The sequence below is a fragment of the Bos mutus genome, chromosome 2 (assembly GCF_027580195.1).
Source record: "Bos mutus isolate GX-2022 chromosome 2, NWIPB_WYAK_1.1, whole genome shotgun sequence".
Lineage (NCBI taxonomy): Eukaryota > Metazoa > Chordata > Mammalia > Artiodactyla > Bovidae > Bos > Bos mutus.
This window is the reverse complement of record NC_091618.1, coordinates 101,773,913-101,801,764: the sequence shown is the minus strand read 5'-3', so window position 1 is coordinate 101,801,764 and position 27,852 is coordinate 101,773,913. Positions and strand designations below refer to the sequence as shown.

The following is a 27,852-nucleotide window of genomic DNA, read 5'->3' as shown; positions in this document are numbered from 1 at the left end:
TATTCACGTGGTAGGAGCTGCTGTGGGCAGAATTGTGCCCTCCTCAACCCATGAATTCAGAGGTTGAAGCCCCAACCACCTCTGTGACTGTACCTGGAGGTGTGTCTTTAGGAGGTAATCAAGGTTAAATGAGATCATCAGAGCAGGCCCCAGTCTGGTGGGCCCAAGGCCTTAGAAGAAGAATAAAAATGAGGTCTCTGTCCATGTGAGGACACTGTGAAGAGGTCACACTCAGCAATCTCAGAAATAAACTCTCATCAGAGACCAAATGCTGGCACATTGACCATAGACTTCAAATTTCTAGAAATATGATAAAATACTTTTTTTTTACTTTAGCCACTCGGTCTACGGTGCTTTGTCAAGCTGGCCTGCACCGATTAATACAGGAGACTGGGCTCTGGAGCCTGACACTTACTGAATCCTGGCTCCTTCATGTCTCTGGATGTGTGACTTTCACCAGGTACCTGCCCATCCTATGCCTCAAATTACTCCTCTGTGAAATGGGGATAATAATATTACTTATCATCGGGATTATTTTTAGGATTAAATGATTTAACATTAGTAAAGCACAAAATAAATTGCCTATTATTATTATAAACCCCAAATATGCCTAATATATACCTATGAATATTATCAAATCATCTTGTCTAAAGACAAACTCCAAAGTCAGAACAGTTGTCTTCAGGAAATTCTCCATACACAGCATGTATTTTCTCCTTATTCTTTAAGATAGGTTAATCAAAAATGATACTTTAGGAAATTTTCTTTATAGCATCAGTCTCTGACAGATTGTACTTCAGAAGGGCAAAACTCTTGTTTTTCTTCGTAACCCACAAAAGGATTTAAGAAAACACTCAGTGCTTGTCGGTTGAAGGGAAAAAAGGCCAGATGAAAGAAATAGAGGGAAAGAGAAAAGAATGATCAGAATATTTTATTAAATTTCTAAAAAATCTCCAGAAATTCAAAATACATGAATGTAGGCTGACATTAAAGCATATGTACATCTCATGTAGAATGCACAGCGAGAGAAAAAAAATGGCAAGATCACAAGTTAAAGAAAAACTACCACCAAATTTGCATTTTCACTAATGCAGTCTTATGTGTGACTTTGTATCACTGAAATAAGTGGCTTACTTCCTAAAGGTGATGGTCAGATAGGAAATCATCACACTTACGATTAGCATAATACTTAATATTATATTGGCTTTTTAGATAAAATTTAGTCATCACAAAAGAATTACTCACTGTGTTCATATTAAAAATAAAAATACTGTGTCAGAATGTAAAAACATGTTCCAAACCTTTCAAAATGTCAAACCACTGAAGTGTATTTAGGCATATCTCTACTAGAGACCCCACTTGGTTTTCAAAATAAAAATAGCAGCTCTTTATATTGTATAAAACCTTGCATTTCATTGCAATCTGCATTCTGTTTAGAATTTCAAAGTATGTAAGTATATTCAGGTTAATCTCTATTAGGAACCCTTATTTGTTTTCAAAACACCAATGACAGTTACGTATACTGTATAAAAGCTTGCATGGCACTATTGCTTACTTTCTGATACTTTTGTTCACAGAGTCTGAGAATTTATCACAAGAAGATGGTCTCGACGTCAAAGAGCCACTCCTTTTAGCCACGGATCAGCCAAATCTGGAGGTCTTGGACATAGAGAATAGTTCATTGGAATCGTCTTTTGCAGATTCTTCTATAGTTTCAGGTACTTGGCGCACACACATACTTTACTGCACTAATTAACTATTTCCGGAAAAATCAATTGTTGCATTGATAACATTAGGATCTATTAAACAGAGGGAGGAAATTTGGGCTTTGGGGTTTTGTATTTGTATTCAGATAATATTTCTGGAGGATATTAAATGAAAATTATTGCTCTTTGTGGCTAAAAATCTTTTAAAGCTAATGCAATATTAATATGTTATAAATATGAACACACTCAGTTCTAATTTTATTTTATAAACATGTCCATGGTTCTTGTCATATGATAAGTATCATAAGTGCATCCCATGATTTTCAAAGTACTTTCAAACACATGAATTAGTTTGACTCATCCAAAGTTCCGAGAATTAAATGAAGGTATTACCTTTTCCCTTTTTTACAGATTAGGGTGTCACAGAAAGGTTAGGCCGGACTGTAGAAACCAAAACCAAGGTTGTAGAAAGGAAGATGAATGGGTGCTAAACAGGAGTTTGCTTGAATTTCAGTAACTAATTGGTGTGGGTACTAGATACCACCATATCCACCTCTTTTGATATGAAACAGGCTTGGAAGAATGAAACAAATTTAACCATTTCCCCTCCCTTGTTTTCTCGTAATAGGAGAAGCCTTCTGTCCTTCCCCTCTGCCACCCCAAATGGCCATGTTCATTTTTCACTAGAAATAGTTGCTGGAAGTCTGTGGTGTACTAGTAAATGCTTACCAAGTGGCCCTATAGGGAAAAGAAAAAGCCTTGATGTTTAGGATATGCCATCTTCATGGTGTAAATACTTTTACCACGGCTATTTTCAAGCGTCCACATAATGTCACTGAACACTGAGTTGGGAATAGATGTGCAGTGCATTATTTGCCATTTATTACATGGAGACGATAGACTTAAATAGCCTCAGCTTCACTGATGATTGTAAAATCTACAAAAATGATTAGAAAATGAAGAGTTTTACGTATTCATTACCTTTGTTTTAATATAATTTAGTTAGTAAGTCCATATCATTTAATTTGTAAAGATGCTTGTGCTTAACATTAATAAAATTCCACAAAATTCGAGAAAATTTAACAGTTGTTCCTGTGGGCCCGTATAAGCTGACTCTATCACACTACCGCAAAATACACTGTTTTCACCTCAGAAAAAGTAATATAGCTGCGTTGTAGGAAATTTGGAAAACAGAAAACAAAGGAAAAAACCACTCCCCCTTTCCCAATAAAACACATTACTCTTCATATTTGGGTATTTGTTCTTCTCATTTTTTTACATACCTGGATGTCTATATACAATGGCATTTCTCCTGTATTTATTAAATATTCTTCTACAGCACGATTTTTAACAATTGAATAACAATTCCATCTGTTGGATGCTTTTTAGTTAATTAACCACCTTTTGAATATTTAGGATGTTTCCAAATTTCTACATCATGAGTAATGCTGCACTAAGTCTTTTTGTATTTATATCTCAGTTTAATTCTTTTTAAATTTATGTTTTATTTTTTAAAATTTACTGTATTGAAGTATAATTGATTTACAGTGTTGTCTCAGTATCTGCTTACAGCAAAGTAATTCAGTTATATATATATATATTCTTTTTCATATTCTTTCCCTATGGTTTGTTTATTACAGGGTAGTGACTATATTTCTTTGTGCTGTACAGTGGGGCCTTGTTCATCCATTCTCTATGTAATAATTTGTGTCTGCTAACCCCAAGCTCTCAATTCATCTGTCTCCCCACCCAGTTTAATTCTTAAAGACATACTACCTAATTGAAATTTCTGATTTCAAATGATTTCTACAGTTTCAAGGCACTTGATATTTAATGCCATATTTTACTCCAGGAAATTGTACCAAACAATATAGGGGAATACTTACTGTCCTGAAGGCTCTTGTACATGAGTGGGCAATGCTGTTTTTAAACTTAACCAATTTGCTATGTTACTACCTGAATTTGAGTTTTTAATTTCCAATGAAAAACATATTTACCAGTTCATTCTTTTTGTTGTTGTTGCTTATTGCCTATTTTTCTTTTAGGGCATTTATATTCTTCTTGCTGGTTTAGGTGAATTAGCTAAATATATAGGGTAACAATCCTTTGTCATAAATAGTACCAAGGTCTTTTATAGCTTGCCTGCAATTTAGCCTTGTTTATTTAAGATGTTGGGTTTTTTTAGTGGGATATTCTGAAGCATTAATGTGCTTATTAGTCACCTGGAGGAGGGGTCTTATTGAAATGCAGACATTGATTCATAGGTTCTGTGAGGAGCCTGAGATTCTGTCCTATTCACTTGTTCCCAGGTGATGCTGCTACAGCTGGTCTTGGACCACAATTTAATGTACAGAATAGCAAACCTGAATTCTAGAGAATCTTTCTTTTTTTTTTTTTTTCATTTCAGCAGCTGTGCTTTCTTTCAGAAATCATGGTTGTATAGGAATGCCAAAATTACTACCTGAATGTGGATTTTTCATGTTTTAATAAACTTCCTTGTTAGGCTACCTGACATCTCTGTGGGTTACTGGCTATTTTCTAAATTCACACTAGAAAGAATTAAACCCAGGACTGAGGCTGATAGTCAATCTTCATCTCAAATGAAGGGTTTTCATCAAACTTGCCAGCCTAATGCATCTTGTCAGCCTGCAGTATCTGTGGAACATTCAGAGTCTCAGCAAGGACAAAATTAAATGCAAAACTTTTTTTTTCTTTAATCTGTTTTCTGGGACTTCCCTGATGATCCAGTGGTTAGGACTCCAAGAGTCCACTTCAGCAGGGCTTGAGTTCAATCCCTAGTCAGGGAACAAGGATTCCACAGCCATGCATGGTGCAGCCTTAAAAAAAAAAAATCTGTTTTCTTACTATTTAATATAAAACATAAATTTGCATCATGTGAAAAAATCTGGATTTTACAATAATGGTCTTGAGGGACAGGAAAGGGTTTGTTTTCCTTCTTGGGGTCCCCTCCGTCCCTTTCTTTCACTTCTTCCTTTTAACAAATCTTTATTAAACTCCTATTGTGTGCCAGGCATGCACTGTTCAGTTCAGCATGTAAATATTGTGATGGAACAAAATAGAAGAGGCTTCTGCCCCAGTGGAGCTTTCCATGATGGGCATGTCAGCCAAGCAGTAGTCACTCTGTCACTGCACAAAGTGCTGTGGAAGAAAAGTACAGGCTGTTAAGACGTGTGCTAGTCTGAGGACATGTACAACAAACCGTACCATAATCTGAGGACTCCTTCCTGTTCAAGACTTCAACAGCTACTAGGCTGTGAGGTTCTTGTGCTGTCTGAACTTCTCGTGTGGACTTGCGAACAGGTTCATCCAATCCATTCTGGCAACCGATCTACGAAAGTGTAATGCCTTGTGCTTCAGGCCTTGACACTGCTTTTGGTAGATGTAGATCCTCCCAGTTATTTGCTTCTTTTGTTGTTGTTCTTCAGAACTAAGAATTACTGATGTAAATGACTTTTACATTAAGAATCATTACCCCCAAAGAAGTTATTGGAATTCTTTTGACAGAAGTTTTTGTTGCAAGATTAACTGTAGAAGGATTTTGCCTACATTGTTATTCTTTGGCAAACTTAACAATCAGGATAAATATGAAAGTATTCAATATTGAAAATATTCAATAATACTAATTTACATAATTTTGCGCATCTTACTGATATTGATAATGTATAATCTTTAGCTTGAATTTCAGTACATCAGGTTAAGATTCCAAGTACAGTTACCAAGGTAGCATTGAAAGAAACTTATTACTTAAGCCACACACATTCTATAAATATGAGATTTCATATGCAAAAAGAAAAAATGTGGCTTGAATTATTTCTAATTTTAAATTAGACTTCTCTAAGTTTTGTTTCCAAATCAATTTCTAAAGTATTTTTTTTTCAGTGCCCAATAGTCTTTGTGGATACAAATGATAAATATTTATAGTTTTCAGGCAAAGATTCTTTATATATTGTTTTTAACCTTTTGTACTCCTTAACACTCCTGTCAGGTAAGACACTAGCGTTAGTAACAGTGGCCCACCGTGAAACTAATTTTAATCACAGCTCTCCTTCAACCTGGGGGTGATAGATCAGAATTCCCGAGTGGGCAGTCCTGGACAGTCAGTTTTGTTATGCCTCCGCATCAGGGGTTGGCATTTCTTCTTCCTTTCTCCTTTCAACTGCTTCCCTTTAAAAAGTGGTTAATAATTAAGATAGACCCACACTAATGCAATAATCTGTTTTTTCCCACACTAATACAATAATTTCTAAAGGATATTTGAATAGTTTTCAGACTATTCATAGAATTTCATGCTGGATGTAATAGTTCTGCTTTCTTTAGTCACTGGTCATTTTCTAACAAGAAACTCTTGGGAAACTTTGATGTTTCTCTGGATCACATGTCCCTAGAAAATATCAGAGGGACACAAAGCCCACATTCATTCTCTTCGATTAAAAATAATTTAACTATAGAAAATATAGTTATCTGGTATATGTTAAGTTTATAGGCTTATGGTAAAATTGCTTATGCAATCATTTTTAATTTCTACTGTTAACTTTGTTAAAACAAATAAGTGGTTATTTTACTTATTTAAAAGTTGACTTTTTTAATACACTATTTTATAAATTAGTGCCCTGTAATTAGATAAAAACAAAGCAAATGAGATTTAAAACTAAATAATAAAATTTATTGTGTTTGGGATGAACTTACATTTACGCAGAGTTCCGCAGATAATCCCCCAAACTTCTTTTACCATTCTTCGCTAGATTTCCCTGTTACTAAACTAGAAAATGCAAATTCCACAGATTGGACAGCAGAGGGCGCTTTGACATTTATAAAGAGAGTAGAATGTCACTGTTCCCGGGTGGACGATTATAATGTAACAGGATGAGTGTGCCATGTGTGAATACACAGTGCGCATGACTGTGAGTGCATGTGTATATTTTGATTTATATATTCGTTCACGTGAAGATTTTAAAATTCCACCCCAGCTAATGAGCTTACCAACCTGCTTGTTTTCAGACTTTAATACCTTCTTTTTCATATTCCCCCATATGTTCCACTCCTTAGGTTTATCCGGTGACATTATGCTTTGGAATATATTGTGGATATATTTTGCATAGATCATGTTCTGTAGGAGGGGTTTAAAAATTGACCTTTATAAAACAGCCTCCTTCTTTCTGGCCCAATCTGTTAGAGCATTCTTTTTGTTGTTGTTTTGTTTTGCCTTTTTATAGACCAAAGTCCAATCTTAGACTTGGTCTATAGTAATCTCTGTAAAAATGCCACAAAATTTATCCTTGCACTTGCAGACCAGAATAATGTTCTTTAGTACTAACCTCTAGAAATTTCGAGATTTTTAGAATCTCTAGAAATACGTACCACATAGCACTTGAGAGCTTAGTGGGAAAGATAATTGATACAGCAGTCTTCAGTAATACTGTGAGAGATCACCCATACTATTATGGGATTGCTTTGAATTTAGATAGCTCTCCTTTACATCTCTATCACTTCTAAATTTAGTTATATTAATTATTGGGAACTAGAAATACTAGTACAGAAATCCAAGAGGCAAATATTATTTTGACTTGAGAAAGAGAGAGAGAGTTTGTTACAACTGCTGTTTTGTGTTTGTTAAAAGAAAATCTAGGATTGTATTTTGTTTGAAACCCACCGAGAGACATCTAGGTTAGTTATACGACCCCCAATTGCATAATAATTCTAGGAGGATTACTGTTCATATCTCAGGAGTGAGAATATCAGTATTTTGATGGGGAAAAAACCTCTCTGCTGTGCAGCTAAAATGAGTTGGATTTATTTTCATGATTTTTATATGGCTACAAGCTTAAAGTTTTTTCAGCAGAGTTTCAACAAATGTGATTTTAATTTGAGCATTAGACATTATCTTCTCTATTTGAATAGGACTAGAAGCTGAGAATAAGTTCTGGCCAAGTGCTAGGGTACTGTCCTCACCCTCAGAGAGTTTATAATCCAGTTCAAGAAAACAAGTTTTGTGCCCCTAAACACAGACAGTAATCTGTCTCTAGGAAAAGAGAATACATTAGAGAAGCCTGGGAAGACTTACCACAGAGGAGGATTGGAAGGCAGTTCATCTGCACTTTGAAGGTCCTGTGTTGGGTTTGTAAACAGAAGTGGCAGCCAACACTTTCCGTTGTATGGATAGCATAAGCAAAAGTGCAGGTATAAAGAAGGTTCAAAATGTGCTTTAGGGGGTATTCATAATGGAGGAGGTTATACATAATCTCTCTACCTTCTACTCAATTTTGCTAGAAACCTAAGGCTGCTAAAAAATAAAGTTTATAAAAATTTATCCAGGTATAATTAACACATGGGCAGAGGAGTCCAGTGGGTAATACAGTCCATGGGGTCGCAGACAGTTGGCCACGACCGAGTGGCTGAGCATGCTCCCACATATTAAACAGAGGAAAATCCAGTTGTATTAATAATAAACATAGCAAAATACTGTGAAAAATGTGGGTAGGAAAACAGTTGGATTCCAGAGGAGCATTTATGAAGGAGCCGGTGGGAGGTAAGATTTCTAGGATCAATGAAAGTTAGCAGGTTTCTTTTACTATGATTTTTACAAAGACTTGTCCTGAGGCAAAAAACAAAAAACAAAAAAACCCTCTTACATGTTTATCATTTAGACAATTATGGACTATTAGCCCAAACCATGTGTGATGATTTCAGATGGTGTTTGTAGGAGAGTGTTTCATTACAGAGATTTATCCATCAGGATGCTGGAACGGGTTCCTTCTGGCTTGCAGGAGCCCAGCGTGTAAATCTCTTCCCAGCTCCACTGGGTGACATCATGCTGGTAGCTTGAAATCAGTCATGGTGGGGAATATGAACACCGTCAATGTTGGCAAGCACTTTTATTTTATTTTTGAACTAGATCTTTGTCTTATTAAATTAGATCAAATAGAACTTACAAATCAAGCCATCAAGTCAATGTGGCAAACACTTTTAAATTATCACTTTCTTTTTTTCCTCCCCGAAAGCTACTACTGAATATTTACCAGGATTTGCCTTTATTTATCGTTTTAAAGAATTTATTTTTTGATGTGGACCATCTTTAAAGTCTTTATTGAATTTTTTACAATATTGCTTATGTTTTATGTTTTTGGTTTTTTTGGCCACGAGGTAGGTGGAATCTTAGCTCCCCAACCAGGGATCAAACCCTCACCCTCTGCATTAGAAGGCAACATCTTAACCACTGGACCTCCAGGAAAGTCCCTACCAGGATACCTTTAAATGCACCTCTCTCCATACTTTCCTCAGATCCACATAACTTGAATAGCTTTTCCTGAAGGGTACCTACCAACCAAAGAGGTTTCCACTGCCCATCTATCTTGCATGTATTCCTACACTCTGCATTGCCAAGACTTACTTCCCATGTGGTCATCATGCTTATCACTCATAACGGACTCTGCTCTCAGACTTTTTACCTGTTACTGACAAGCAGTGAATGAATGGGTCACTCTAGTGGGTATGACTATCCCTACAACCCTGTACTTGAATCACTGTCTTTCTCTTTAAGACTCAAGTCCAAAGGCTAAAGGGCATAGATGACACAATTTAAGCCAACATCAATATACACAATTCTAATTTAATTCTGGCTGAAACACTTCAGCAGAGTGAATTCTATAAACAGGAGCAGAGGCGCTCGGTGGATAGCCATGTGGGCCTGTGGCTCTAGGAGATTTTTTTTTTTTTTCCTTTGGGGAACTCATTTCCTAGAAGCTTGGATCCAGGAGAGAATATGCAAGGTGGGTGGAGGTGGCTTCTCTCCATTCTGCGGGAACACATGTTCCCTGGCACAGAGAGCAGAATCTGACAGACCAAAATGTAAGCGTGTGTGTGTGCGCGCACACACGCACGCACAAATCCATATACATAGAGCTGAAAATAAAAGTCATCTATCTCCTTTCAGAAAAGATAGTTATTTCAAAAGAAAAGGAGATTGGTATTATTAGTAGTATGACAGTAAGCACACTTGTAAAGAGCCTGAGTCCTGCGTGAGCGCACATACATACACATGTGTTTGAAGCTTGGGATGGTCTTTGCTGTTCCAGACTTTGGGGATTATGCAACTAGAGAGAAGGAGGGGATAGTTGAAGAAGTAAAGCTAATGTGCGTCGAGAGGTCAGAACTAGAATAGATACACCATTACCTGGCAAGTGAAATCAGACTATTTGCATACTTTATAAACACTACCTCTCAGGAGAACCATTGGTTTTGCTGGTGCCCTTTCTCAGTAGCGCTGAGGCTCTGGCCCCATCCCTAATGTGATGCAAAAACCACGTTCCAGCAAAGAGAAGGAAAGGCTGAGGCAAGGGGTAAGACAGGAAGAATCTTCTATGAAATTATAAATGCATCTTAAGCTGAAATTAGGAGGAACACCACCTGGTAGGGATGGAAGTAAGCACCAATTGGTGTTTTACCTAATGAAGCTCAGTTCTTAGGCTGAATAAACAATGTATTTATCAACTCATTGTTAATATAGCATTTTTTCCAGCAGAGGGCAAACTTTACATTGAAATAGATCTGAAAAGGCCTTCAAGGAGGAGGGTTTTTTTCATTTGAAATTTAAAAAAAAAAAAAATTTTTTTTGGCTTCCAAATGGTTTAAAAATATTTTAAAGTATTTAAAGTTCCATAGGATATTAAATATATAATTTCTCAGATTCAGGTTAGTATTTCTGTCTTATTAGTAAACTATTCAAGATGTGATTGTAAAATGAGGCAGTTTTTTTTTTTTCTCCCATGTTTTATAGACTGGTCTTAGACACTATTATTATAGGAAAAGCTGTTCTTTATCGTGTTGTTTACAAAATTATTATCAAAAATCCTGTCTTTTAACAGAATAAATATTGTTTTTCTTCATTCCAGCAGTTTTATAGGAATAACTGCTTTTCTTTAAACAGAAATTACCAGCATATTCTAATCCATTTCATACCTACCTTTGATATTTTTCCTAAAGGAAATGACACCTATCTAAAAGTTAATTAAGCTTGTTATGTAATCTAACTCTAATATTCAAAGCTCATGTAAACAGCCACTCCATGAGAATTTAAGATTTCTTTCTCTTAAAGATTTATTTATTTGATCTAACAGAATCATTATCATAATAAAAGAGAAAGTAGAAATTGCTGTCTATATTTTTAAAAGGTAAAAAGGATAAGTCACTTGTTAGCAGTGGCTGAGCTCAGATCTGGAGACTAATTTGTTTGACTCCACAGCACATTTTCATGGGAATGCCCAGTCTCCAATTGACTATTTATCTGAGCTATTTTAAAATCATAGACACATGACTTTAGTCATTAGGACATAAATCCAGATTGATACTGTGAAAAGTACAAAGAATGACTCATGATAATCCTATATAATCAACTGCAGGAACTCTTGGTTTATAAATTTAATAGGTTGGTTTGATTTTTTCATCATATAACACTTTTTTGATCTGACTTTTTGGTGTGCATGTGTGTGTGTTACATGATTTTTTTAGGTAAATGCATGAAGAAAATCTCTGGAGAAAGCATTCTCAATGTTATCAAGAAACAAAATATTTTCTTTAATTATTAGGGTTATTTCCTTTAGTACTTTTGTTTCTATGAAAGAAAAAATATATCAAATGCATAAGAAATTGCTGCTGAGGAAACAAAATTATTTTTGTGTTGAAAAACTGGAGATTTATATAGCCTTAAAATGACAAAGATATATACCTCTCTGTGTTCACTTTCATTTTAATAATGATGTCTAGCAGAATTACCACAATTCATTTTATCCAAGAAGGATAGAAATGTTCCTCTTTTATTTGTGTGCAGAGAATATTTAGAACTTAGTATAGATGTTTAATCAACTGTACTCCTATATAAAATTAAAAAAAAAAAGACAATATGGATGTTTAAAAGTAAAGTAAATGAAAATTTGTGGATGAAATCAGAAATGTTAGTTAGCAAAATAAAATAATCTCTAACTTTTTTCCCTGGCAAGATAAGCTACTTCAAGATTGTTAGAAAAACTGACATTATAATGCAAATGTTTGTATGCTTAAAAAAAAATCATTCCAGTTAACTCTATGGATATAGTATTGTTCACTTGTTTACAAAGCTTTTAACAGATCATCAGCATGCTTAGCATTGGGCAAAAAAACGCTGAATGAAATATTAGACTTGAATTCAGAAAATGGGATTCCCAGCTCTGTTCCATTCTAGCTGTGTGATATGGATATATCATTTACCCTCTCTGAGACTTGGTTTCTCACCTATGAAACTGAGGTGATAATAGGTATCTACCACAGAGGATGCTGAGAGCTTAAAATATCATTTACATCTGTGTAAGCACTGGGCTCAGTGTCCTCTGACACATTGTGGATTTGTTTACTAAACCAAAATAATCCAGATAATAAACTTAATTAATAATATCCTATTTTGGTAGTATTTTTCTTTAATAGTCATATATTATTCATGCATGCTGCATTAAGCAGCTCTCTCAAACCTTATATATGCTAGAAGAAAGCTTGGGGAAAATCCTGACTTTACAAATACATGGAGTATGTTTAAGATAATGATTTAACTACTAGTGATTAGAAAATGAAATGAAAATCAAGTATAATTTTCATCTGGATTATATTCAGTGAAAAACTTAAAGATACAGTGTTTCATTTTAGATAATCAGTCAGTTCAGTTATTTGTTAGTATTTTTCAGTGTTTTTGGCATTGTCTTCAGTTCTCTATACAACATTTAAAACAAGTAAAATGCGTGTCAAAATTCACTTTTTTTGCCTTAAAAATCTTGATTTATCTTTCTAGATCTAGAATTATCCTTGCAATGACATTTTCCCCACCTCATTTTACACCTTGCCTTTTCCTTACAACTCATATTCTCTTTCATCAGTACATCTGCCCAAAACGCTCTTCTACTTGACAGTTCTATCCCACACTCGCCTCTGAGCTCCTAACAAGGCATACCTCTGGGAATTGCAAAGTGCCATATTTAAAATCTCTCAGTGAGATATACAGGTTTTCCCGTGTGATCATAAGGGATTCCTCAAATCTGAGTTTCAGAGCTAATCTATGACAACTGATAAGCACAGTATTTTCACATGAGTATATTTGTGTTGTGCTAATATACTTAAACAGTATGCAAGTCCATTGAGGATTTTTTTTTATAAATTTCTTATCTGCTTTCTTTTAACTTTTAAGAAAGCTATCTCATATATTTAATTTGTATTGGCTGTAATTCCATTACGTTTCCCAAGCTAAGTAGGCTTATCCAAGCTGGAAGGGAGATGTCACAGCCACATTTCACAGATGCTCAATGGAATAGTAGTCAGCAATAAAAAGGAACAAATTACTGATATAAATAACAACGTGAATGCATCTTGAAGGTTTTATTCTAAATTAATGAAGCCAAGCATAAAGGCTACATATTACCTCAATTCATCAGTATGACATTCTGAAAAAGACAAAACTCTAGGGACAGAAACCAAATCAGTGATTGTTAGGGGATAGCAGGAGGGAAGAGACAATGAAGGGGTTTGAGGACAAATTTTGAGGTTAAGCTCATCCAACTTATCCACCTAAAAAGAGTGATTTTTACAGTATGGAAATTATACTTCAACACACCAGACTTAAAAAAATAAATAACCTGTTAAAGAAAAAGCAGATACTGTAGGTTTAAGGAGTTATATATTGTCCATGTTTAGACATGTTTTATTGATAACATACTGTGTCTCTTTATCACCTGTTTCTAATTCCAGTTTAAGTATGTTGACATTCAGACTAGTTTTACTTAGCTTCATGGTGTGTACATGCTCAGTCTTGTCTGACTCTTTGCGATGCTATGGACTGCAGCCCGCCAGGCTCCTCTGTGCATGGGATTCTCCGGGCAAGAATACTGGAGTGGGTTGCCATGCCTTCCACCAGGGGATCTTCCTGACCTGCATGAGGGGATCAAACCTGTATCTCTTGTGTCTCCTGCATTTGCAGGCAGGTTCTTTACCACAAGCACCACCTGGGAAGCCCTTACTTAGAGTAATCTTACTTTAATATAATTTATTTAGTGCATGTGAGAACTCTAGCATAAAATAATAATCTCACAAGTATACATATTATGAAATATTAATTTTAAAGATGGTTTATTGTTTATTACTTATTTATTCATTTTAGACCACACTGCCTGGCTTGATAGTTCCCTGACCAGGGGTTGAATCCCAGGCCCTGGCAGTGAAAGTGCTGAGTCCTACCCACTGGACCACCAGGGAATTCCCAAAATATTTTTAAATGACACTCTTGCCTTAGTAGTCCACCAACTACTTGAATTTGATTTCATTTTTCAATCACCAATAAGTATATGCAAAGAACTTGTTGTACCTAACATTACTACATGGTTGTCAAATACTGTGAAGTAAATTGTGCTGGCTCCATTTTATTTTTTATTTTATTGAAGTATAGTTGATGTGCAATATTTATGTAGGTTACATGTGTGCACGTGTGCTAAGTTGCTTCAGTCGTGTCTGTCTCTTTGCAACCCTTGGTCTGTAGCCCACCAGGCTCCTCTGCTCATGGGGATTCTCCAAGCAATAAAACTGGAGTGGGTTGTCATGCCCTCCTCTAGGGGATCTTCCTGACTCAAGGATCAAACCTACGTCTCCTGCATTGGTAGGCAGTTTCTTTACGACTATGGCCACCAACCTTATATAGGTTACAGGTGTGCACAATTTTTAAAGGTTTTACTCCATTTATAGCTATTATAAAATATTGGCTATATTTCTTGTGTTCTACATATATTCTTGTAGCTTATTTTATATATAATAGCTTGTACCTCTACTAGCCCAATTTTAAACAAGGGGAAGGAAGTTAGGCTCATAGCATTGCCAACAGCAAATTTCACAAGTCTTTTAATTCCAAAACCAACATCTGTAACCATCTTTCATTTATTTTTAACCAGTTTAGCAATAGTTCTGATCCTTGCGGATGGGATTGCATAAATCCTTGGAAATGAACTGTAAGAAGGGAAGCCTTCCGTTGTGGGAAGGAAGGTTTTTCAAAAGGAATTGATGCTGAGTATTGAAAAGAACAAAAGAAAAAAATCAGGATTAATAAATGAAATGTGCCCTTGCCACTTCTATTAACTGTCATTCTTGATGGAAGCTTAGTTTAATTATAAGAAAGAAAAAAATAATTTCCAACTTCATGTAAGCTTCTAGTGCCCCTGCAATGTCAGGCTTGCCTGATAGTCTGAGTGAATTCTTTGTGAGATTTTAGTTATGTGTATCACTGAGTTGCTGTTTTCATAACTTATCGGTAGAACCATGTTCTTCATTAATTCATTAATTGTTCTATAACATTAATTCTCTACCATTTTACATGCAGATGACTCAACGGTTTCTACATAGTACTTATGTTTAAGTAATAATATCAGGTTCAGATATTTTTTTGGACAAAATTTACACAAAGGGGGACAACAAAAGTTGTAACTCCTTACAAATTTGCATGAGCCCTCATATTGGATGTACGGTACTTTAAGTAGGTAAATACATGTATTTGATTCAGTCCCCGACAGCTGCTCATTCATAGTGGAGTTTTTAAACATTGCTTGCCAGAAACTCTTACCTTTTATTCGTGATTGTCTGGATGTACCTTCTCCACTTGCATTGAACTGTATGTACTGTGTGCTGTAGAGGTGTGCAGTTAAAATACGTTTATTCTCAGAAATATTTTTAAAATATTTTAAAATGTTTTCCTTTGCAGAATCAGACACAAGTTTGGCAGAAGGAAGTGTCAGCTGCTTAGATGAAAGTCTTGGACATAACAGCAACATGGGCAGTGATTCAGGCACCATGGGAAGTGATTCAGGTACTGCCTAACTGTTGTGTAAACCTTAAAAAGTGTGAAATAAGACACCATATAGTGGAACGCATGGGGGCTGTTCATACCCTCCCTAATGTATTTATGCAATTAAAGCAATTCTTTTCTACAGTTGAAATAGTTTTGGAACTTTGCCATTCACTTTCTTGAAAAGTACAACTTACAAGTCTTAGACTCAAGGTCTCTAATTTTGATCCAGTACATAGCTTTTTGGTCTGGCATATGCCACATTCCATAGAACCATGTAATCTGTTTTATTTATGTGATCTGTTTCAATTAATTTGACTGCTTTTAAATTATATACTCAATTTTATACATTTGTTTCCAACTCCTACATTTTAAAAAATTAAAATACATTATAAATAAAAGTAATATAAATGAGATGAGTATGACTATAGTTAATGGCATTTAATGAGTCCCTCTTAAGCTTTATAATATACACATATAGTTAAAAGAATTTCAATATTTATAAACATCTCTTTAGTTGAGTTTGCAAAATATTTTCATCACTAAATGAGAAATTTACTAGATATTTCCCAAATTGTTCTTTGTATCAGTTTAATATCCCACCCGCTTCCCAGGTAGTGCAGAGGTAAAGAGTCCGTCTGCCAAGCAAGAGAAGTAGGTTCAATCCCTGAGTCAGGAATATCTCCTGGAGAAGGAAATGGCAACCTACTCCTGTATCCTTGCCTGGAAAATCCCATGGACAGGGAGCCCGTAAGGTTTACAGTCCATAGAGTCACAAAGATTTGGACACAGTTTAGCAACTGAGCACACACACACACAGTAAATAAGAGGGCCATTTCCCAATCTCCACACTTTAGCAAGACTTCCTGTTGTCAGACTCCCTAACTTTGGTCAGTCTGATCCATTTCTTATCTCTTCTTTCTGTCCTTTGAATGTACATTTCCATTATTACTACTGAGGTGAAATTTCACATTGAGAATGGGTGATGGGCCCTTGCATGTCTTTCTAATATCTGTGTGTTTGAAATATTTTATAATTAAAATGAACAAATTAGTGCAAACAAAAATCAGTGTTTTGCAATATGGTCAGCAAAGAAGCAGCAGCAAAATGGCAAATTAAGAAACTATTCTTCATTTGTTCTGTGACTGAGTTATAGAAAACACTTTAGAAAATATTATGTACTTCAGATTACCCTGCACTGTCTGAAGGATTATAGAAATTTACATCTACAATAGGCCTAAAAGGGCAAAACAGTTTACATAAAGATAGCCATCTGCCCTAAAGCTTTCCCAAGGGAAACTACCACCTCTTTTATTTAAATGCTCTTGTCTCTTAATAACCCCCAAATAACTTAGAACAAGTTGATTTGAGGAAACTCAATTCACCAAATGTCAGTCATAACTTTAATGTTAATTAAAAAGGGTTAATTAATTTTCTGTTCAATTTAGTCAGTGTTAATATTAAGTTCTTGGCATGTGCATATTTCTGTGGCTTTTATTTGTTTTTTCTGTGCTTGTTATACAACTGTTAAATTTAATAATTAACATTTTTATTAAATGGTATTGATACTAGAACTCAAAATACACTCTAGCTAATATTTAACATCTTTATGATTGCTTTAAGCTTCTGGACCTTCTCCTAATTTTTGTTTGCCTGAGTAAGGGCTTTTCAACAATATTCATTCATTTAATTACTATCTAATAGATATCCTCTGTGTGCAGGGCATTTTGTCTGTTTAGCACTGTTAGCAAATGCAACTATTTACTGATTTTCAGTCTTCAATATGGCATGAAAGGCGTGATAAATCTGAATGCAACCTACTTTTAAAAAGCAAATACATTTCCAAAGGCAAATACATTTGAAGACAAACACATTTTTAAAGGGCAACTCATTGAAGTTCTGGATGGTTAGTGCTTAGGAATAAAGACTAGTGGGTATAAGATTGCATAGTGGATAGCAAAATTCTGAAATCATAAAATTATGAAATTCCTTTCTTTCATGTGCATGCTATAAGTTGACATACAAATCAGTTTAATATAGATTTATGTAAACTGCAAATTGTTAAACATGCACTGACTCACTGAAAGCATTGCAGTGTTTGGGATTATGTTTAATTTCTGAAGTTGACATCAAAGGGACCCTATTCCACATGCCCTTTGTCCACGTTTAGAGGTTACATTATGAGGCATAAGAATCATGGATGTGACATTATATTCTTTCATAGTATTATTATGCCATAGTAAAGCATAATTAGTGGTACTTTTGACGTTTAAATATTTTAATTATACCGTGAGAGGCTTTTTTGTTTTTCTGTTCCTCAGTCTCAGAGGGATATACTGCTTCTTGCAAAGTGGCAATGTTTTTGGCAATGCACATTGGCCTGATATGTAGAAAGTGTTTCCTTACTATTTTGAGGTAATATCTATTAATATTTGTCCAGCTGGAATGGTATATTTTTCTGAGGTTACGTACTATAGGTAAAGGAATACTTTGTCATTTTCAAACACATGCAGTGACAGACCTTTTCTCTCCAAGAATAACTCAGCTGTCAAAAATCAATGTGAGAATGAAATTTGCCACATGGTGCCGTTTCAATAGAATGTTATTATTTAAGCCTTATTTGATTTCATTTTTTGACCATTTGTATGGTATAGTATAATTTTAAGGTCTTTGATAAATACTTGTTGTAGAGGATGGGCACAATATTATTCAAAGCCTGTGCATATTTTAAATACCATTTTCGTTATTGCATTTAATTAATTTTGCTTTTTCAAAGAGAGCCAAAAAGAAGTAAACAACAAACAAACAAAACCCAAACATTTTTTTTTTTTATAAAGGAAATTGGCTCCTGGCTCCCTGACACCAGCCCAATTCTCTCCTTCTGGTGACAGAGAAGAGAAAATTCTCTTTTCATTGCGTATGTGGATATATTCTTTCATTCCTGTGTCAGAGGATGTGATAAGGCAAGAATCAGGCTGAATATTTAGCACTCACCCAGCTCTTTTTCTTTGGATGCTATCCTCACAATGAATCCAACTCTGATTTTTTCCATATTCACTCTGTGCCTCTCTTTTAAACTTGAGGCTACCAATCAAGTTTCCTAGAATTGACTCAAAAAAATATGGATGATATTGAGCTATCTGGGCTTCCCAGGTGGAGCTAGTGGTAAAGAACCCCCTCTGCCAGTGCAGAAGACACAAGAGACATGGTTTAAATCCCTTGGTCAGGAAGATCATCTGGAGTAGGAAGTGACAACCCACTCCAGTATTTTTGCCTAGAAAATTCCATGGACAGAGGAGCCTGGCGGTCTATAGTCCATGGGGTCGCAGAGTCAGACACAACTGAGCACAGCACAATGATATTCTGAAGTCAACTTGAATCTTATGTAAATATAATAGAGGATGGGTTATTATAATTGCTATAGAGTTCAAAGACAAGCATGGAAAGAAAACTTGTCAATGTGTGTTTTTAAAAGCTGGTGATCTTGAATGAGTTCTTCCTGACAATCCTAATAAATGAATCAGCAGATGAGCCAATGATAACGTAAATGTATTGCATATATGTTTACTCATCCATACAGAAGGCAAATTTCCTGCCAGGTTAGTAGATGACTCTGACTAAGTGGTATTTGGTGTGAATTTTCCTACCTGTTCAGATAGTGCTATCACAGCAAGTTAAAACCCGGTTAAACAGAATCATCCAGTTGCTGAAATGGAACAATCAGCAACTTTTTTTGAAGTTAATGGGATTCTGTTAGTTTAATTTTATTGCATTCATTGATAAGAGACAGAATGCTTACTTCATGTGTAATGAAATACTGATAAGTGCTGTCATTTCATTTTTTTTTCTTGTGATTACATAAAGCAAAAGATGGGCTTTTAAATTGATACAATATTTATTTTACTGCATTCCACATGATAAGTTATACATTTTTAGATCTTTCCCCCTGACTAAAGAGTTGGACACGACTGAGCGACTGAACTGAACTGAACTGAATATAAATAAACTCGGTCACTTCTAAAAAATGTATATTTAAACCAAGACATATTATAATGATTTTATTCTAATGTTTATAAAATTAATGTATGTTAGCATGTATTTTATCAGTATTTTAAACGTAGAGATCTACTCTAGCTGAAAATATTTTTAATGTATTGTGCTTTGAGTTTCAGGAAAACATGAATATGTGGAGACATACCTATAAGAAAGTGATAAAAATCACATTCAAAGCTAAATAGAAAAATTAGTCACAATCCAGTTATGAACCAACAAAATTGTTTTTCATCTTTCACTGCACATTTAGAGATTGAAGGCTAGCATGGAAAAGGCTAGCACCTTTTCCCTAAATACAGCTTCTATTTAATCTGGTTGCCTTAAATGGCAAAAATTGGATTGGGGGAACCATTTTTAGGTATTTGAGATAGATGATCTACAGACAGAAGATAGATAGATAGATAGATATGCTTTTTGGTGTTTGGTTTGTCAGGTAAAGTTTTTCACATGAAGGAAAGCAGCATCAGCTTTAATATTTCTTCGCAATAAAAAGTGAGGGGGAATATAGAAAAAGGAGTCCTACTTTCCCTGTCCCTCTTGATTTGTTGGTGAAAGAGAACTGGGTGTGGTAGAATGGTTCCACAAAGAAATGGCAAGTCTGAGGCATTAAGAATCATCAACTGCCAAGCCTGCACCACAGTCATTTCCACTTGGCTTTGCCCACTCTCTGAAAAGACTTCTCTGTGTTGCCACCTCCTAATCCTCCATCCTATTAATCCCTTCCCTCTCCATTCCCATGCCTTAGGCCACTTCTAGAGTCCTTGGGCTGTGTCCTGCAAACACAGAGAGCTGACACCCATTTGGTACAGAAAACAGAAAATGGATTGGTTTGGACCCCATATGAAAGGAGATTTAAGCTGCAAGGGGCCCATGTTCCATTTCAGGCTTCCTCAGTTCAGTTCAGTTCAGTTGCTCAGTCATGTCTGACTGTTTGCGACCCCATGAATCACAGCACGCCAGGCCTCCCTGTCCATCACCAACTCCCGGAGTTCACTCAAACTCATGTCCATCGAGTCGGCGATGCCATCCAGCCATCTCATCCTCTGTTGTCCCCTTTTCCTCCTGCCCCCAATCCCTCCCAGCATCAGAGTCTTTTCCAGCCTTAGTTATTTTGTTGTCTGTTTCCTTAATTTTCTTCCTTGTAACTTCCTTCAGATGATGAGAATGTGGCTCAAAGAGCATCCCCCGAGCCAGAGCTGAATCTCAGGCCTTACCAGCTGGAAGTGGCCCAGCCTGCCCTGGAGGGGAAGAACATCATTATATGCCTCCCTACAGGGAGTGGGAAAACCAGAGTGGCCGTTTACATTGCCAAGGATCACTTGGACAAGAAAAAAGCATCTGAACATGGAAAAGTTATGGTTCTCGTCAATAAGGTATTCAGACAGTACATAAATAAAACATGCTTTATTTTCATATTATTTTTTTCTGAAGCATTTGTATAGTGATGTTTGTAACAATGGATCACACAGATTTAACTAGGAAAAATGTCAAAATGAGCAATTTATTTTAAATCTTTGTTTTTTCAGTTCTCTCTAATATCTAAATTATTAGCCATTAAAGTAGATTTTTTTTTCCTATTAAACCAGAACATTAAATCAAAAATCTGTAACCAATGTATTGTTGTTCAGTTGCTCAGTCATGTCTGATTCTTTGCGACCCCATGGACTGCAGGACGCCAGGCATCCCTGTTCATCACCAACTTCCGGAGCTGGCTCAAACTCTTGTCCATTGAGTTGATGATGCCATCTCGTCCTCTATCATCCCCTCCTCCTCCTCCTGCTTTCTATCTTTCCCAGCATCAAGATCTTTTCCAATGAGGCAGCTCTTTGCATCAAGTGGCCAAAGTATTGGAGCTTCAGCTTCAACAGTAGTCCTTCCAATGAATATTTGGTGTTGATTTCTTTTAGGATTGACTGGTTTGATCTCCTTGCTGTCCAAGGGACTCTCAAGAGTCTTCTCTAACACCACAATTCAAAAGTATCAGTTCCTTGGCATTCAGCCGTTTTTATTGTCCAGCTCTCACATCTGTACATGACTACTGGAAAAACCGTAACTTTGACTATACAGACCTTTGTAGGCAGAGTAATGTCTCTGTTTTTAATAATGTCTCTAATTTATACTGATGTATAAAGAATATGTTTACCAGGATTTTCTTTATGGTGAACTAGTACTGACTTATCATTGCATTTGGACATAAATGACCTCAAAATATGACTGGACTCTAGGCTTAAACACTGTGTTCTAGAGTCTCTTTAGCCACCATGCATGAGTGTGTGCGTGCTAAGTCGCTTCAGTCGTGTTGAACCTGTGTCTCTTGTGTCTTCTGCATTGGCAGGCGGGTTTTTACCACTAGCATCACCTGGGCTGCCACCTGGGAAGCCCTTTTTAACCACTGACCCTCAGTCAAAAGTGGCAAGTGCTCTTTGAATATATATAATTTGAAAATGAAGAGAAAATTAAGTGAATATTTGACTAATTTATATCAAGTTTAATAGAGAAATAATTTTCAAATAGTTTATATATATGTAAAAAATATATATATATACACATATATCATTCAGTGCAACTGAGGATTTGCTTTAATATTTTTATCTTAGGATTTTTAAAGTTTATCTTCATAAACAGGTATAAGTCTCCATTTTAAACAAAGTCTAGTTGAACTTTATTCATATATATCAGAGTTTATTAATTTATAAGTTTGTAATTGGGGAAATTAATTTTTACCATTTTATGGAGTAAAGTTGAGTACAGTTTCCATGACCAAAAACAATCTTTTTCCCATTATGAATGGTGACTGGATTCTCATTTGCTCCTTTACAGAAAATATAATTACAGACTGTATGTGTAACTTTCCTCTATTTTTTGGATTTCTATCATGCTGAAAGTTTTAGTTGTAGTCTGCTTTTCAGTATTAGAGAAATGTATTCAGAATCCATGATCTTAATGATTTCTATCAGGTAACTCCAACAGCATTTTGTATATACACCCTAAGCCTAAATACTGTTCCTTCATACTTACACGCCCACTGTTAGAACAGTTTGTGAGTGTGTGTGTGGTGATGGTGATAACATTAGAATTTTTTCCCATGGCTCTTCATATATTTTCCTTATTAAGGATATTATCTTTTGGAATAAAACAAATCTAGGTGTAAATACTATTTCTACCTACCAGTAATTTGATCTTGGGCAAATTATGAACTTCTCTCACTTTAATTTCCTCATCTGTAAAGTGAGTAAAATAATACTATTCTATACAAGGTTGGAAGTTTAACTGAGATAATCTATTTAAAGTCTAAGAGTGACTCAGTGAATATTAGTTCCTTCTTCCCTTCCTTCCTCCTCACCTTAACAACTAATAAATTGCAATTCCTTAACCAATGAATAAGGTCTTAAGTGCCAGGTCCAGAGAAAAGAACAAAATTAATTGGATTTGAAATGACTTAAACTGTTGCTCTTGATACCATCTGAACATTCTTCCATTTCCTCAAGCTCATTCCCTTCATTTACTCTCCCAAAGATCTCTCCTTCCCTTGTCTGTCTCTCTGTTGGTTATATTACCTCCTCCAAAGCATGTAACCTCAAAACCTAGAAGTTACTTTTGATTCATCAGCTTCCTTTACTTCCTTTATCCAGCATCACAGACTACTAGAGTTGAAAGAAGCCTGTAAGATCTGGTTTTCATTTATTGCCAAGTGGTTCTCTCACCTCTGCTGAGTAACTTCTAATATCAAGAAGGTCCTTCTTCTAACAAAAGAGCTCAATCCATTCTTTGAACAACTGACACTGTTAGAAAGACATACCTGTATTCATCAAAATCTGTTTCTTTGTAATCCACACTCATTGCTTAGCATTCTTTCCTCTGTAATATACAGAGTAAGCTAAATCCTAATTTTTCTGCCTTATGATAGCCCTTCACAAAGAAAAGACATCAAGCATCATATGACTCCAGAGGGATTTTTCTTTTAGTTTCCTGTGATAAATCCTTCCAGTTCTCTTATATGTTCTTAATAAGACCCTGTTAAAACACAGTGTTTAGGGTTGGACAAAATACTGTAGATACAGTCAGTACAGAATACAGGAAAGATGAGATGTAACGTGTGATCCATGACCGGGTTTGCCTTTTGTCACCAACGCTGGCACCCACAGACTCATCTGAAGTTTTCCATAACCTGAGAAGTCTCAGCTTATTTTCATTTGAAGATCTGTTAAACTAGACCTCTCTTAAGTTATTTTTGGAGGTTAATTCTGAGCCTGCATGCAGACACTTAGGTTTACATTTATGTTTTTCATATTATTAATCTTGATTGATCTTTTCAAGTCTCATATTTTTGTGTGTATCTCATGCACCTTCCTTTTTGTATAACTCCTCATCCTCTCAATGCTGTATTCTGGCTGTGAATCTTTCATCCCGTTGGATCAAGGTGATACTTATGAATTCACATTTGCACCCATGTTTAAATGTGAAATTATCCTCATTAATTATTCATATCCATTGCTCTGTAGACATGTAAGGCCATGGGTCCAATTTCTGATCTGCTTCCCTCTTGTTTTTCCCTAGGAATTACTGGACATCTCTCCACAAGATCTTCCCTAATAATCGTTAATTTATTATCCCATTGCTTTGAATTCTAAAGTAATTTAATTCTTTTAATTGAATCAGATAATCTCTGACCCAGTAAGTCAACATAACCTGCTTTCTGTATTTGGCCCAATGGCAAGGCATTAATATTATAACTCTTGATCTAGAAAGGAGAAATCCTGTTTCCTAATACCATTTACTTTTGTCTCCCTTTCTCTATCCTTTCCAAAGTTATCGCCTTCAGATGCAGGGAGAAATGAAAACACCACCTGTGTTCCCAGACTTTCTATTTCCTATCTAGGACTTCAACATCATGAGAGAGAAATCCCAGGTTCCTAGATGCTATAATACAGCCCCATATGATTCAGCAGAAGTGGGTAGCATTTGGGTTTGATTAGTCTTGGCAGGCACTCTGTCACATCTCAGGAAAAGGCTCCAAGAGGACCACACACCTCCCAATTAGCCATGTCAGGCTTGCATCGGGCTCTCTGTGTCCTTCAGGAGGAAGTCAATGCCACCTAAAGTGAGTCTCAGGATTTCCAACACCTGCCACCTCCTGTGACAACGTCTTTTTATTCTGTAGACCAAAATATCCTGCTTCTTTGGAATATCTCAGCCCATCCTTTATGGGCAGAACCTCAGGTTTCTATGCCACTCCAGACCATAGTGGTGGTGGCTTAGTCTCTACGTCATGTCTGACTCTTGCAACCCCTTGGACTGTAGCCTACCAGGCTCTCTGTCCATGGGATTTCCCAGGCAAGAATACTGGAGTGGGTTGCCATTTCCTTCTCTACTCCATCGTATGGAGATTCTTAAATGATTCAGCAGCATGAGAGTATTTAAAGACAAATCAAACGCAGAGCCTGCCCTCAAGGAATCTATGGTCTAGAAAATGAGAGCTGTGTATTAATATAATAATGACTATTGTGTTGCACTTTACATCCTCCCATTGAAATCACACAGCTCTTCTTTTTAGTAACCATAAATATCACCATTTTAGCAATCAGGAAACCAAGGCTTTGGGCTTTAATTGGCCTGTCAGGAGTCATCTGCAGCAGAGCTGAGACTTGAACCCTTTTCTTCCGAAGGGAACTGGTCCTCTCTTCTACCATTATCTACTACTAGACTAAAAAGATGGTGAAATACCAGGGAAGTTTTCTGAGTACTGGCACTATGTCAGCCTCTATTTCATTTATTTTTCATAACACTTCCATCACAGGTTGATATTTTCCTGACTTTGTTAATTGGAGATAGAGATGATTAAGTGACTTGTCCAAGGTCACACAATAAGCAAGTAGTTGAAGTATTTGTTTTCAGAGCTCACTTTCTCTCCTCTGGAGCATGCAGTCTCCACTACATTTAATCTTCTTTTACTTCCTCAGAATCTCTTTTGCTGACTTCCTTCTTAGATTATTTCCTCTGTCTTGTATAAGTAGAATGAAAAGAATAGTCCTATAAAACTGAATCAGAAATGACTTTGTGGAAGAAAAAGAAGAGCTGTGGTTCTCTTTTAAAAATTTTTTGAAAAAACTTAAATGTCATATTGGAAGCTTCATAAAGTACAGGCTTCAAGACTCTGTCCTAAATATGGTCAGTGTCTAGATTCAGTAGTTCTTGAGTGGGGCTTGGGAGTCTGTGTTCTCCAAATCTCTCAATTGATTTTGTGACAGACAGGCAAGAGATCTCATTTTGGAGGGAGAAAAACGACTAAGTGAAATTTTCTCTTTCAAGCCTGTGTTATATTCTTTCACTTACCAAACTTTGTTATTTATTCACTTTGTTTCCTTGGAATTCATGGGCTCTGTTTAGCCCCTTTTCCCCTCCTACATTCACTCTTAGAAGCCCTCATCATTTCTACTAAATAATAAAACAAAGAAGTGTTCTTCCTTGGTTCTTTCCAGCTAAGAGGGTCAGCCAGCCCTTATTTTTCACATAAACAGAGTTCATCTCAAAATTTTAAAAATGAATAGCACATACCTTACAGACCACTATAAGATAACCACTGATCACATTATCAGATAACTGCATGAGGAGAAGTGTAATGTTCATTCATTGATGTTTGCCCTTGAAACTCTTTCTGCCAACTTTATTTGCCACACTTTACATTCCTGGGCTTCCACTGTACAGCTTCTCCTAGGATATAACCTTCAAGATGGCCTGGTTCAGAAAGATCTCTTGGAGAAGGAAATGGCAATCCACTCCAGTATTCTTGCCTGGGAAACCCCATGGACAGAGGGGCCTGGAGGGCCACAGTCCATGAGTTTGCTAATAGATGGATACAACTTAGCAACTAAACAACAGGGCCCGGTTATTCCTTTCCCTAGTAATAGAGCTATTCTAAATGACTGTGATGTGAGAGCCTTGAGGTGTCAACTCAGTCACCTTCAGGGGTCACTACAACATACAAAGACTCAACTCCTTTGTTCTCTACTGAGCAATAAAACCTTAACACTTTGACCAAGTTCAGCTGTTACCGAGGCTGGACGTTTCTAAATGTAAAGTAAGGTAGAATGCAGAGTAATGACCTCATTGGGCATTGTGAATGCAGGACTGAAGATTGACAGCACTCCTCCAATTCAGCACTAGGCTCAGGGGCAAAACAGTACCAGACTTGCAGGTCTCACTTGCAGGCCCTCACCTGGGCCAGGGCAGTGAAAGCCAGAATCCTAATCGTTAGGTCACCTGGGAACTCCCATAAGTTTGTTTTCTGTGTCTGTGAGTCTGTTTCTACTTTGTAAATTCATTTGTATTTTAGATTACATTAGATTACATTTAGTTCATTTATATATTTTTTAGTTTACACATATATTGTTGTTCAGTCACTAAGTCATGTCCAATCTCAATGCCATGCTCCTCTGTCCTCCACTATATTCTGGAGTTTGTTCAAACTCATGTCCATTGAGTCAGTGATGCTGTCTAATCATCTCATCCTCTGTTGCCCCCTTCTCCTCCTGCCCTCAGTCTTTCCCAGCATCAAGGTCTATTCCAATGAGTCTTTATATCAGGTGGCCAAAGTATTGGAACTTCAGCTTCATTATCAGTCCTTCCAATGAATATCCAGGGTTGGTTTCCTTTAGGATTGACTGATTTGGTCTCCTTGCAGTCTAACAGACTCTCAAGAATCTTCTCCAGCATCACAATTTGAAAGCATCAGTTCTTCAGCGCTCAACCTCATGTATGGTCCTACTCTCACAACTGTACATGACTACTGGAAAAAGCATAGCTTTGACTAAATGGACCTCTCTCAGGAAAGTGATGTTTCTGCTTTTTAATATGCTGTCAAGTTTTGTCATAGTTTTTCTTCCAAGGAGAGATTACATGTATAAGTTATATGATATTTTTCTTTTTGACTTAGTTCACTTGGTAAGATAAACTCTATGTCCATCCATGTTGTCTCATGTGGCATTATTGCATTCTTTTTTGTGGCTGAGTAATATTCTATTATATGTGTGTGTATATATATAGATATATAGATAGATAGATATATAAAACATCTTTTTTATGCATTCATATGTTAATGGACATTTAGGTTGCTTCCATGTCTTGTCTATTGTAAATTGTGCTGCTATGAACACTGAGATTCATGTATCTTTTCAAATTAGGGTTTTCATCTTTTCTGGATATATGCCCAGAAGTAGGATTGTTGAATCATTAGTA

At 36.1% G+C, this 27,852-nt stretch overlaps 1 protein-coding gene across 1 annotated transcript in view; it reads left to right on the top strand.

Annotated features, from left to right (window-relative positions):
• The window catches only part of IFIH1 (interferon induced with helicase C domain 1), a 55,575-nt gene that overhangs the window by 10,842 nt on the left and 16,881 nt on the right, over window positions 1-27,852 (top strand). The window contains exons 3-5 of the mRNA XM_005897288.3: window positions 1,578-1,718; window positions 15,481-15,585; window positions 20,773-20,990. Coding sequence (XP_005897350.3) covers window positions 1,578-1,718; window positions 15,481-15,585; window positions 20,773-20,990 — 464 coding nt within the window. The remainder of the gene's footprint in view (window positions 1-1,577; window positions 1,719-15,480; window positions 15,586-20,772; window positions 20,991-27,852) is intronic.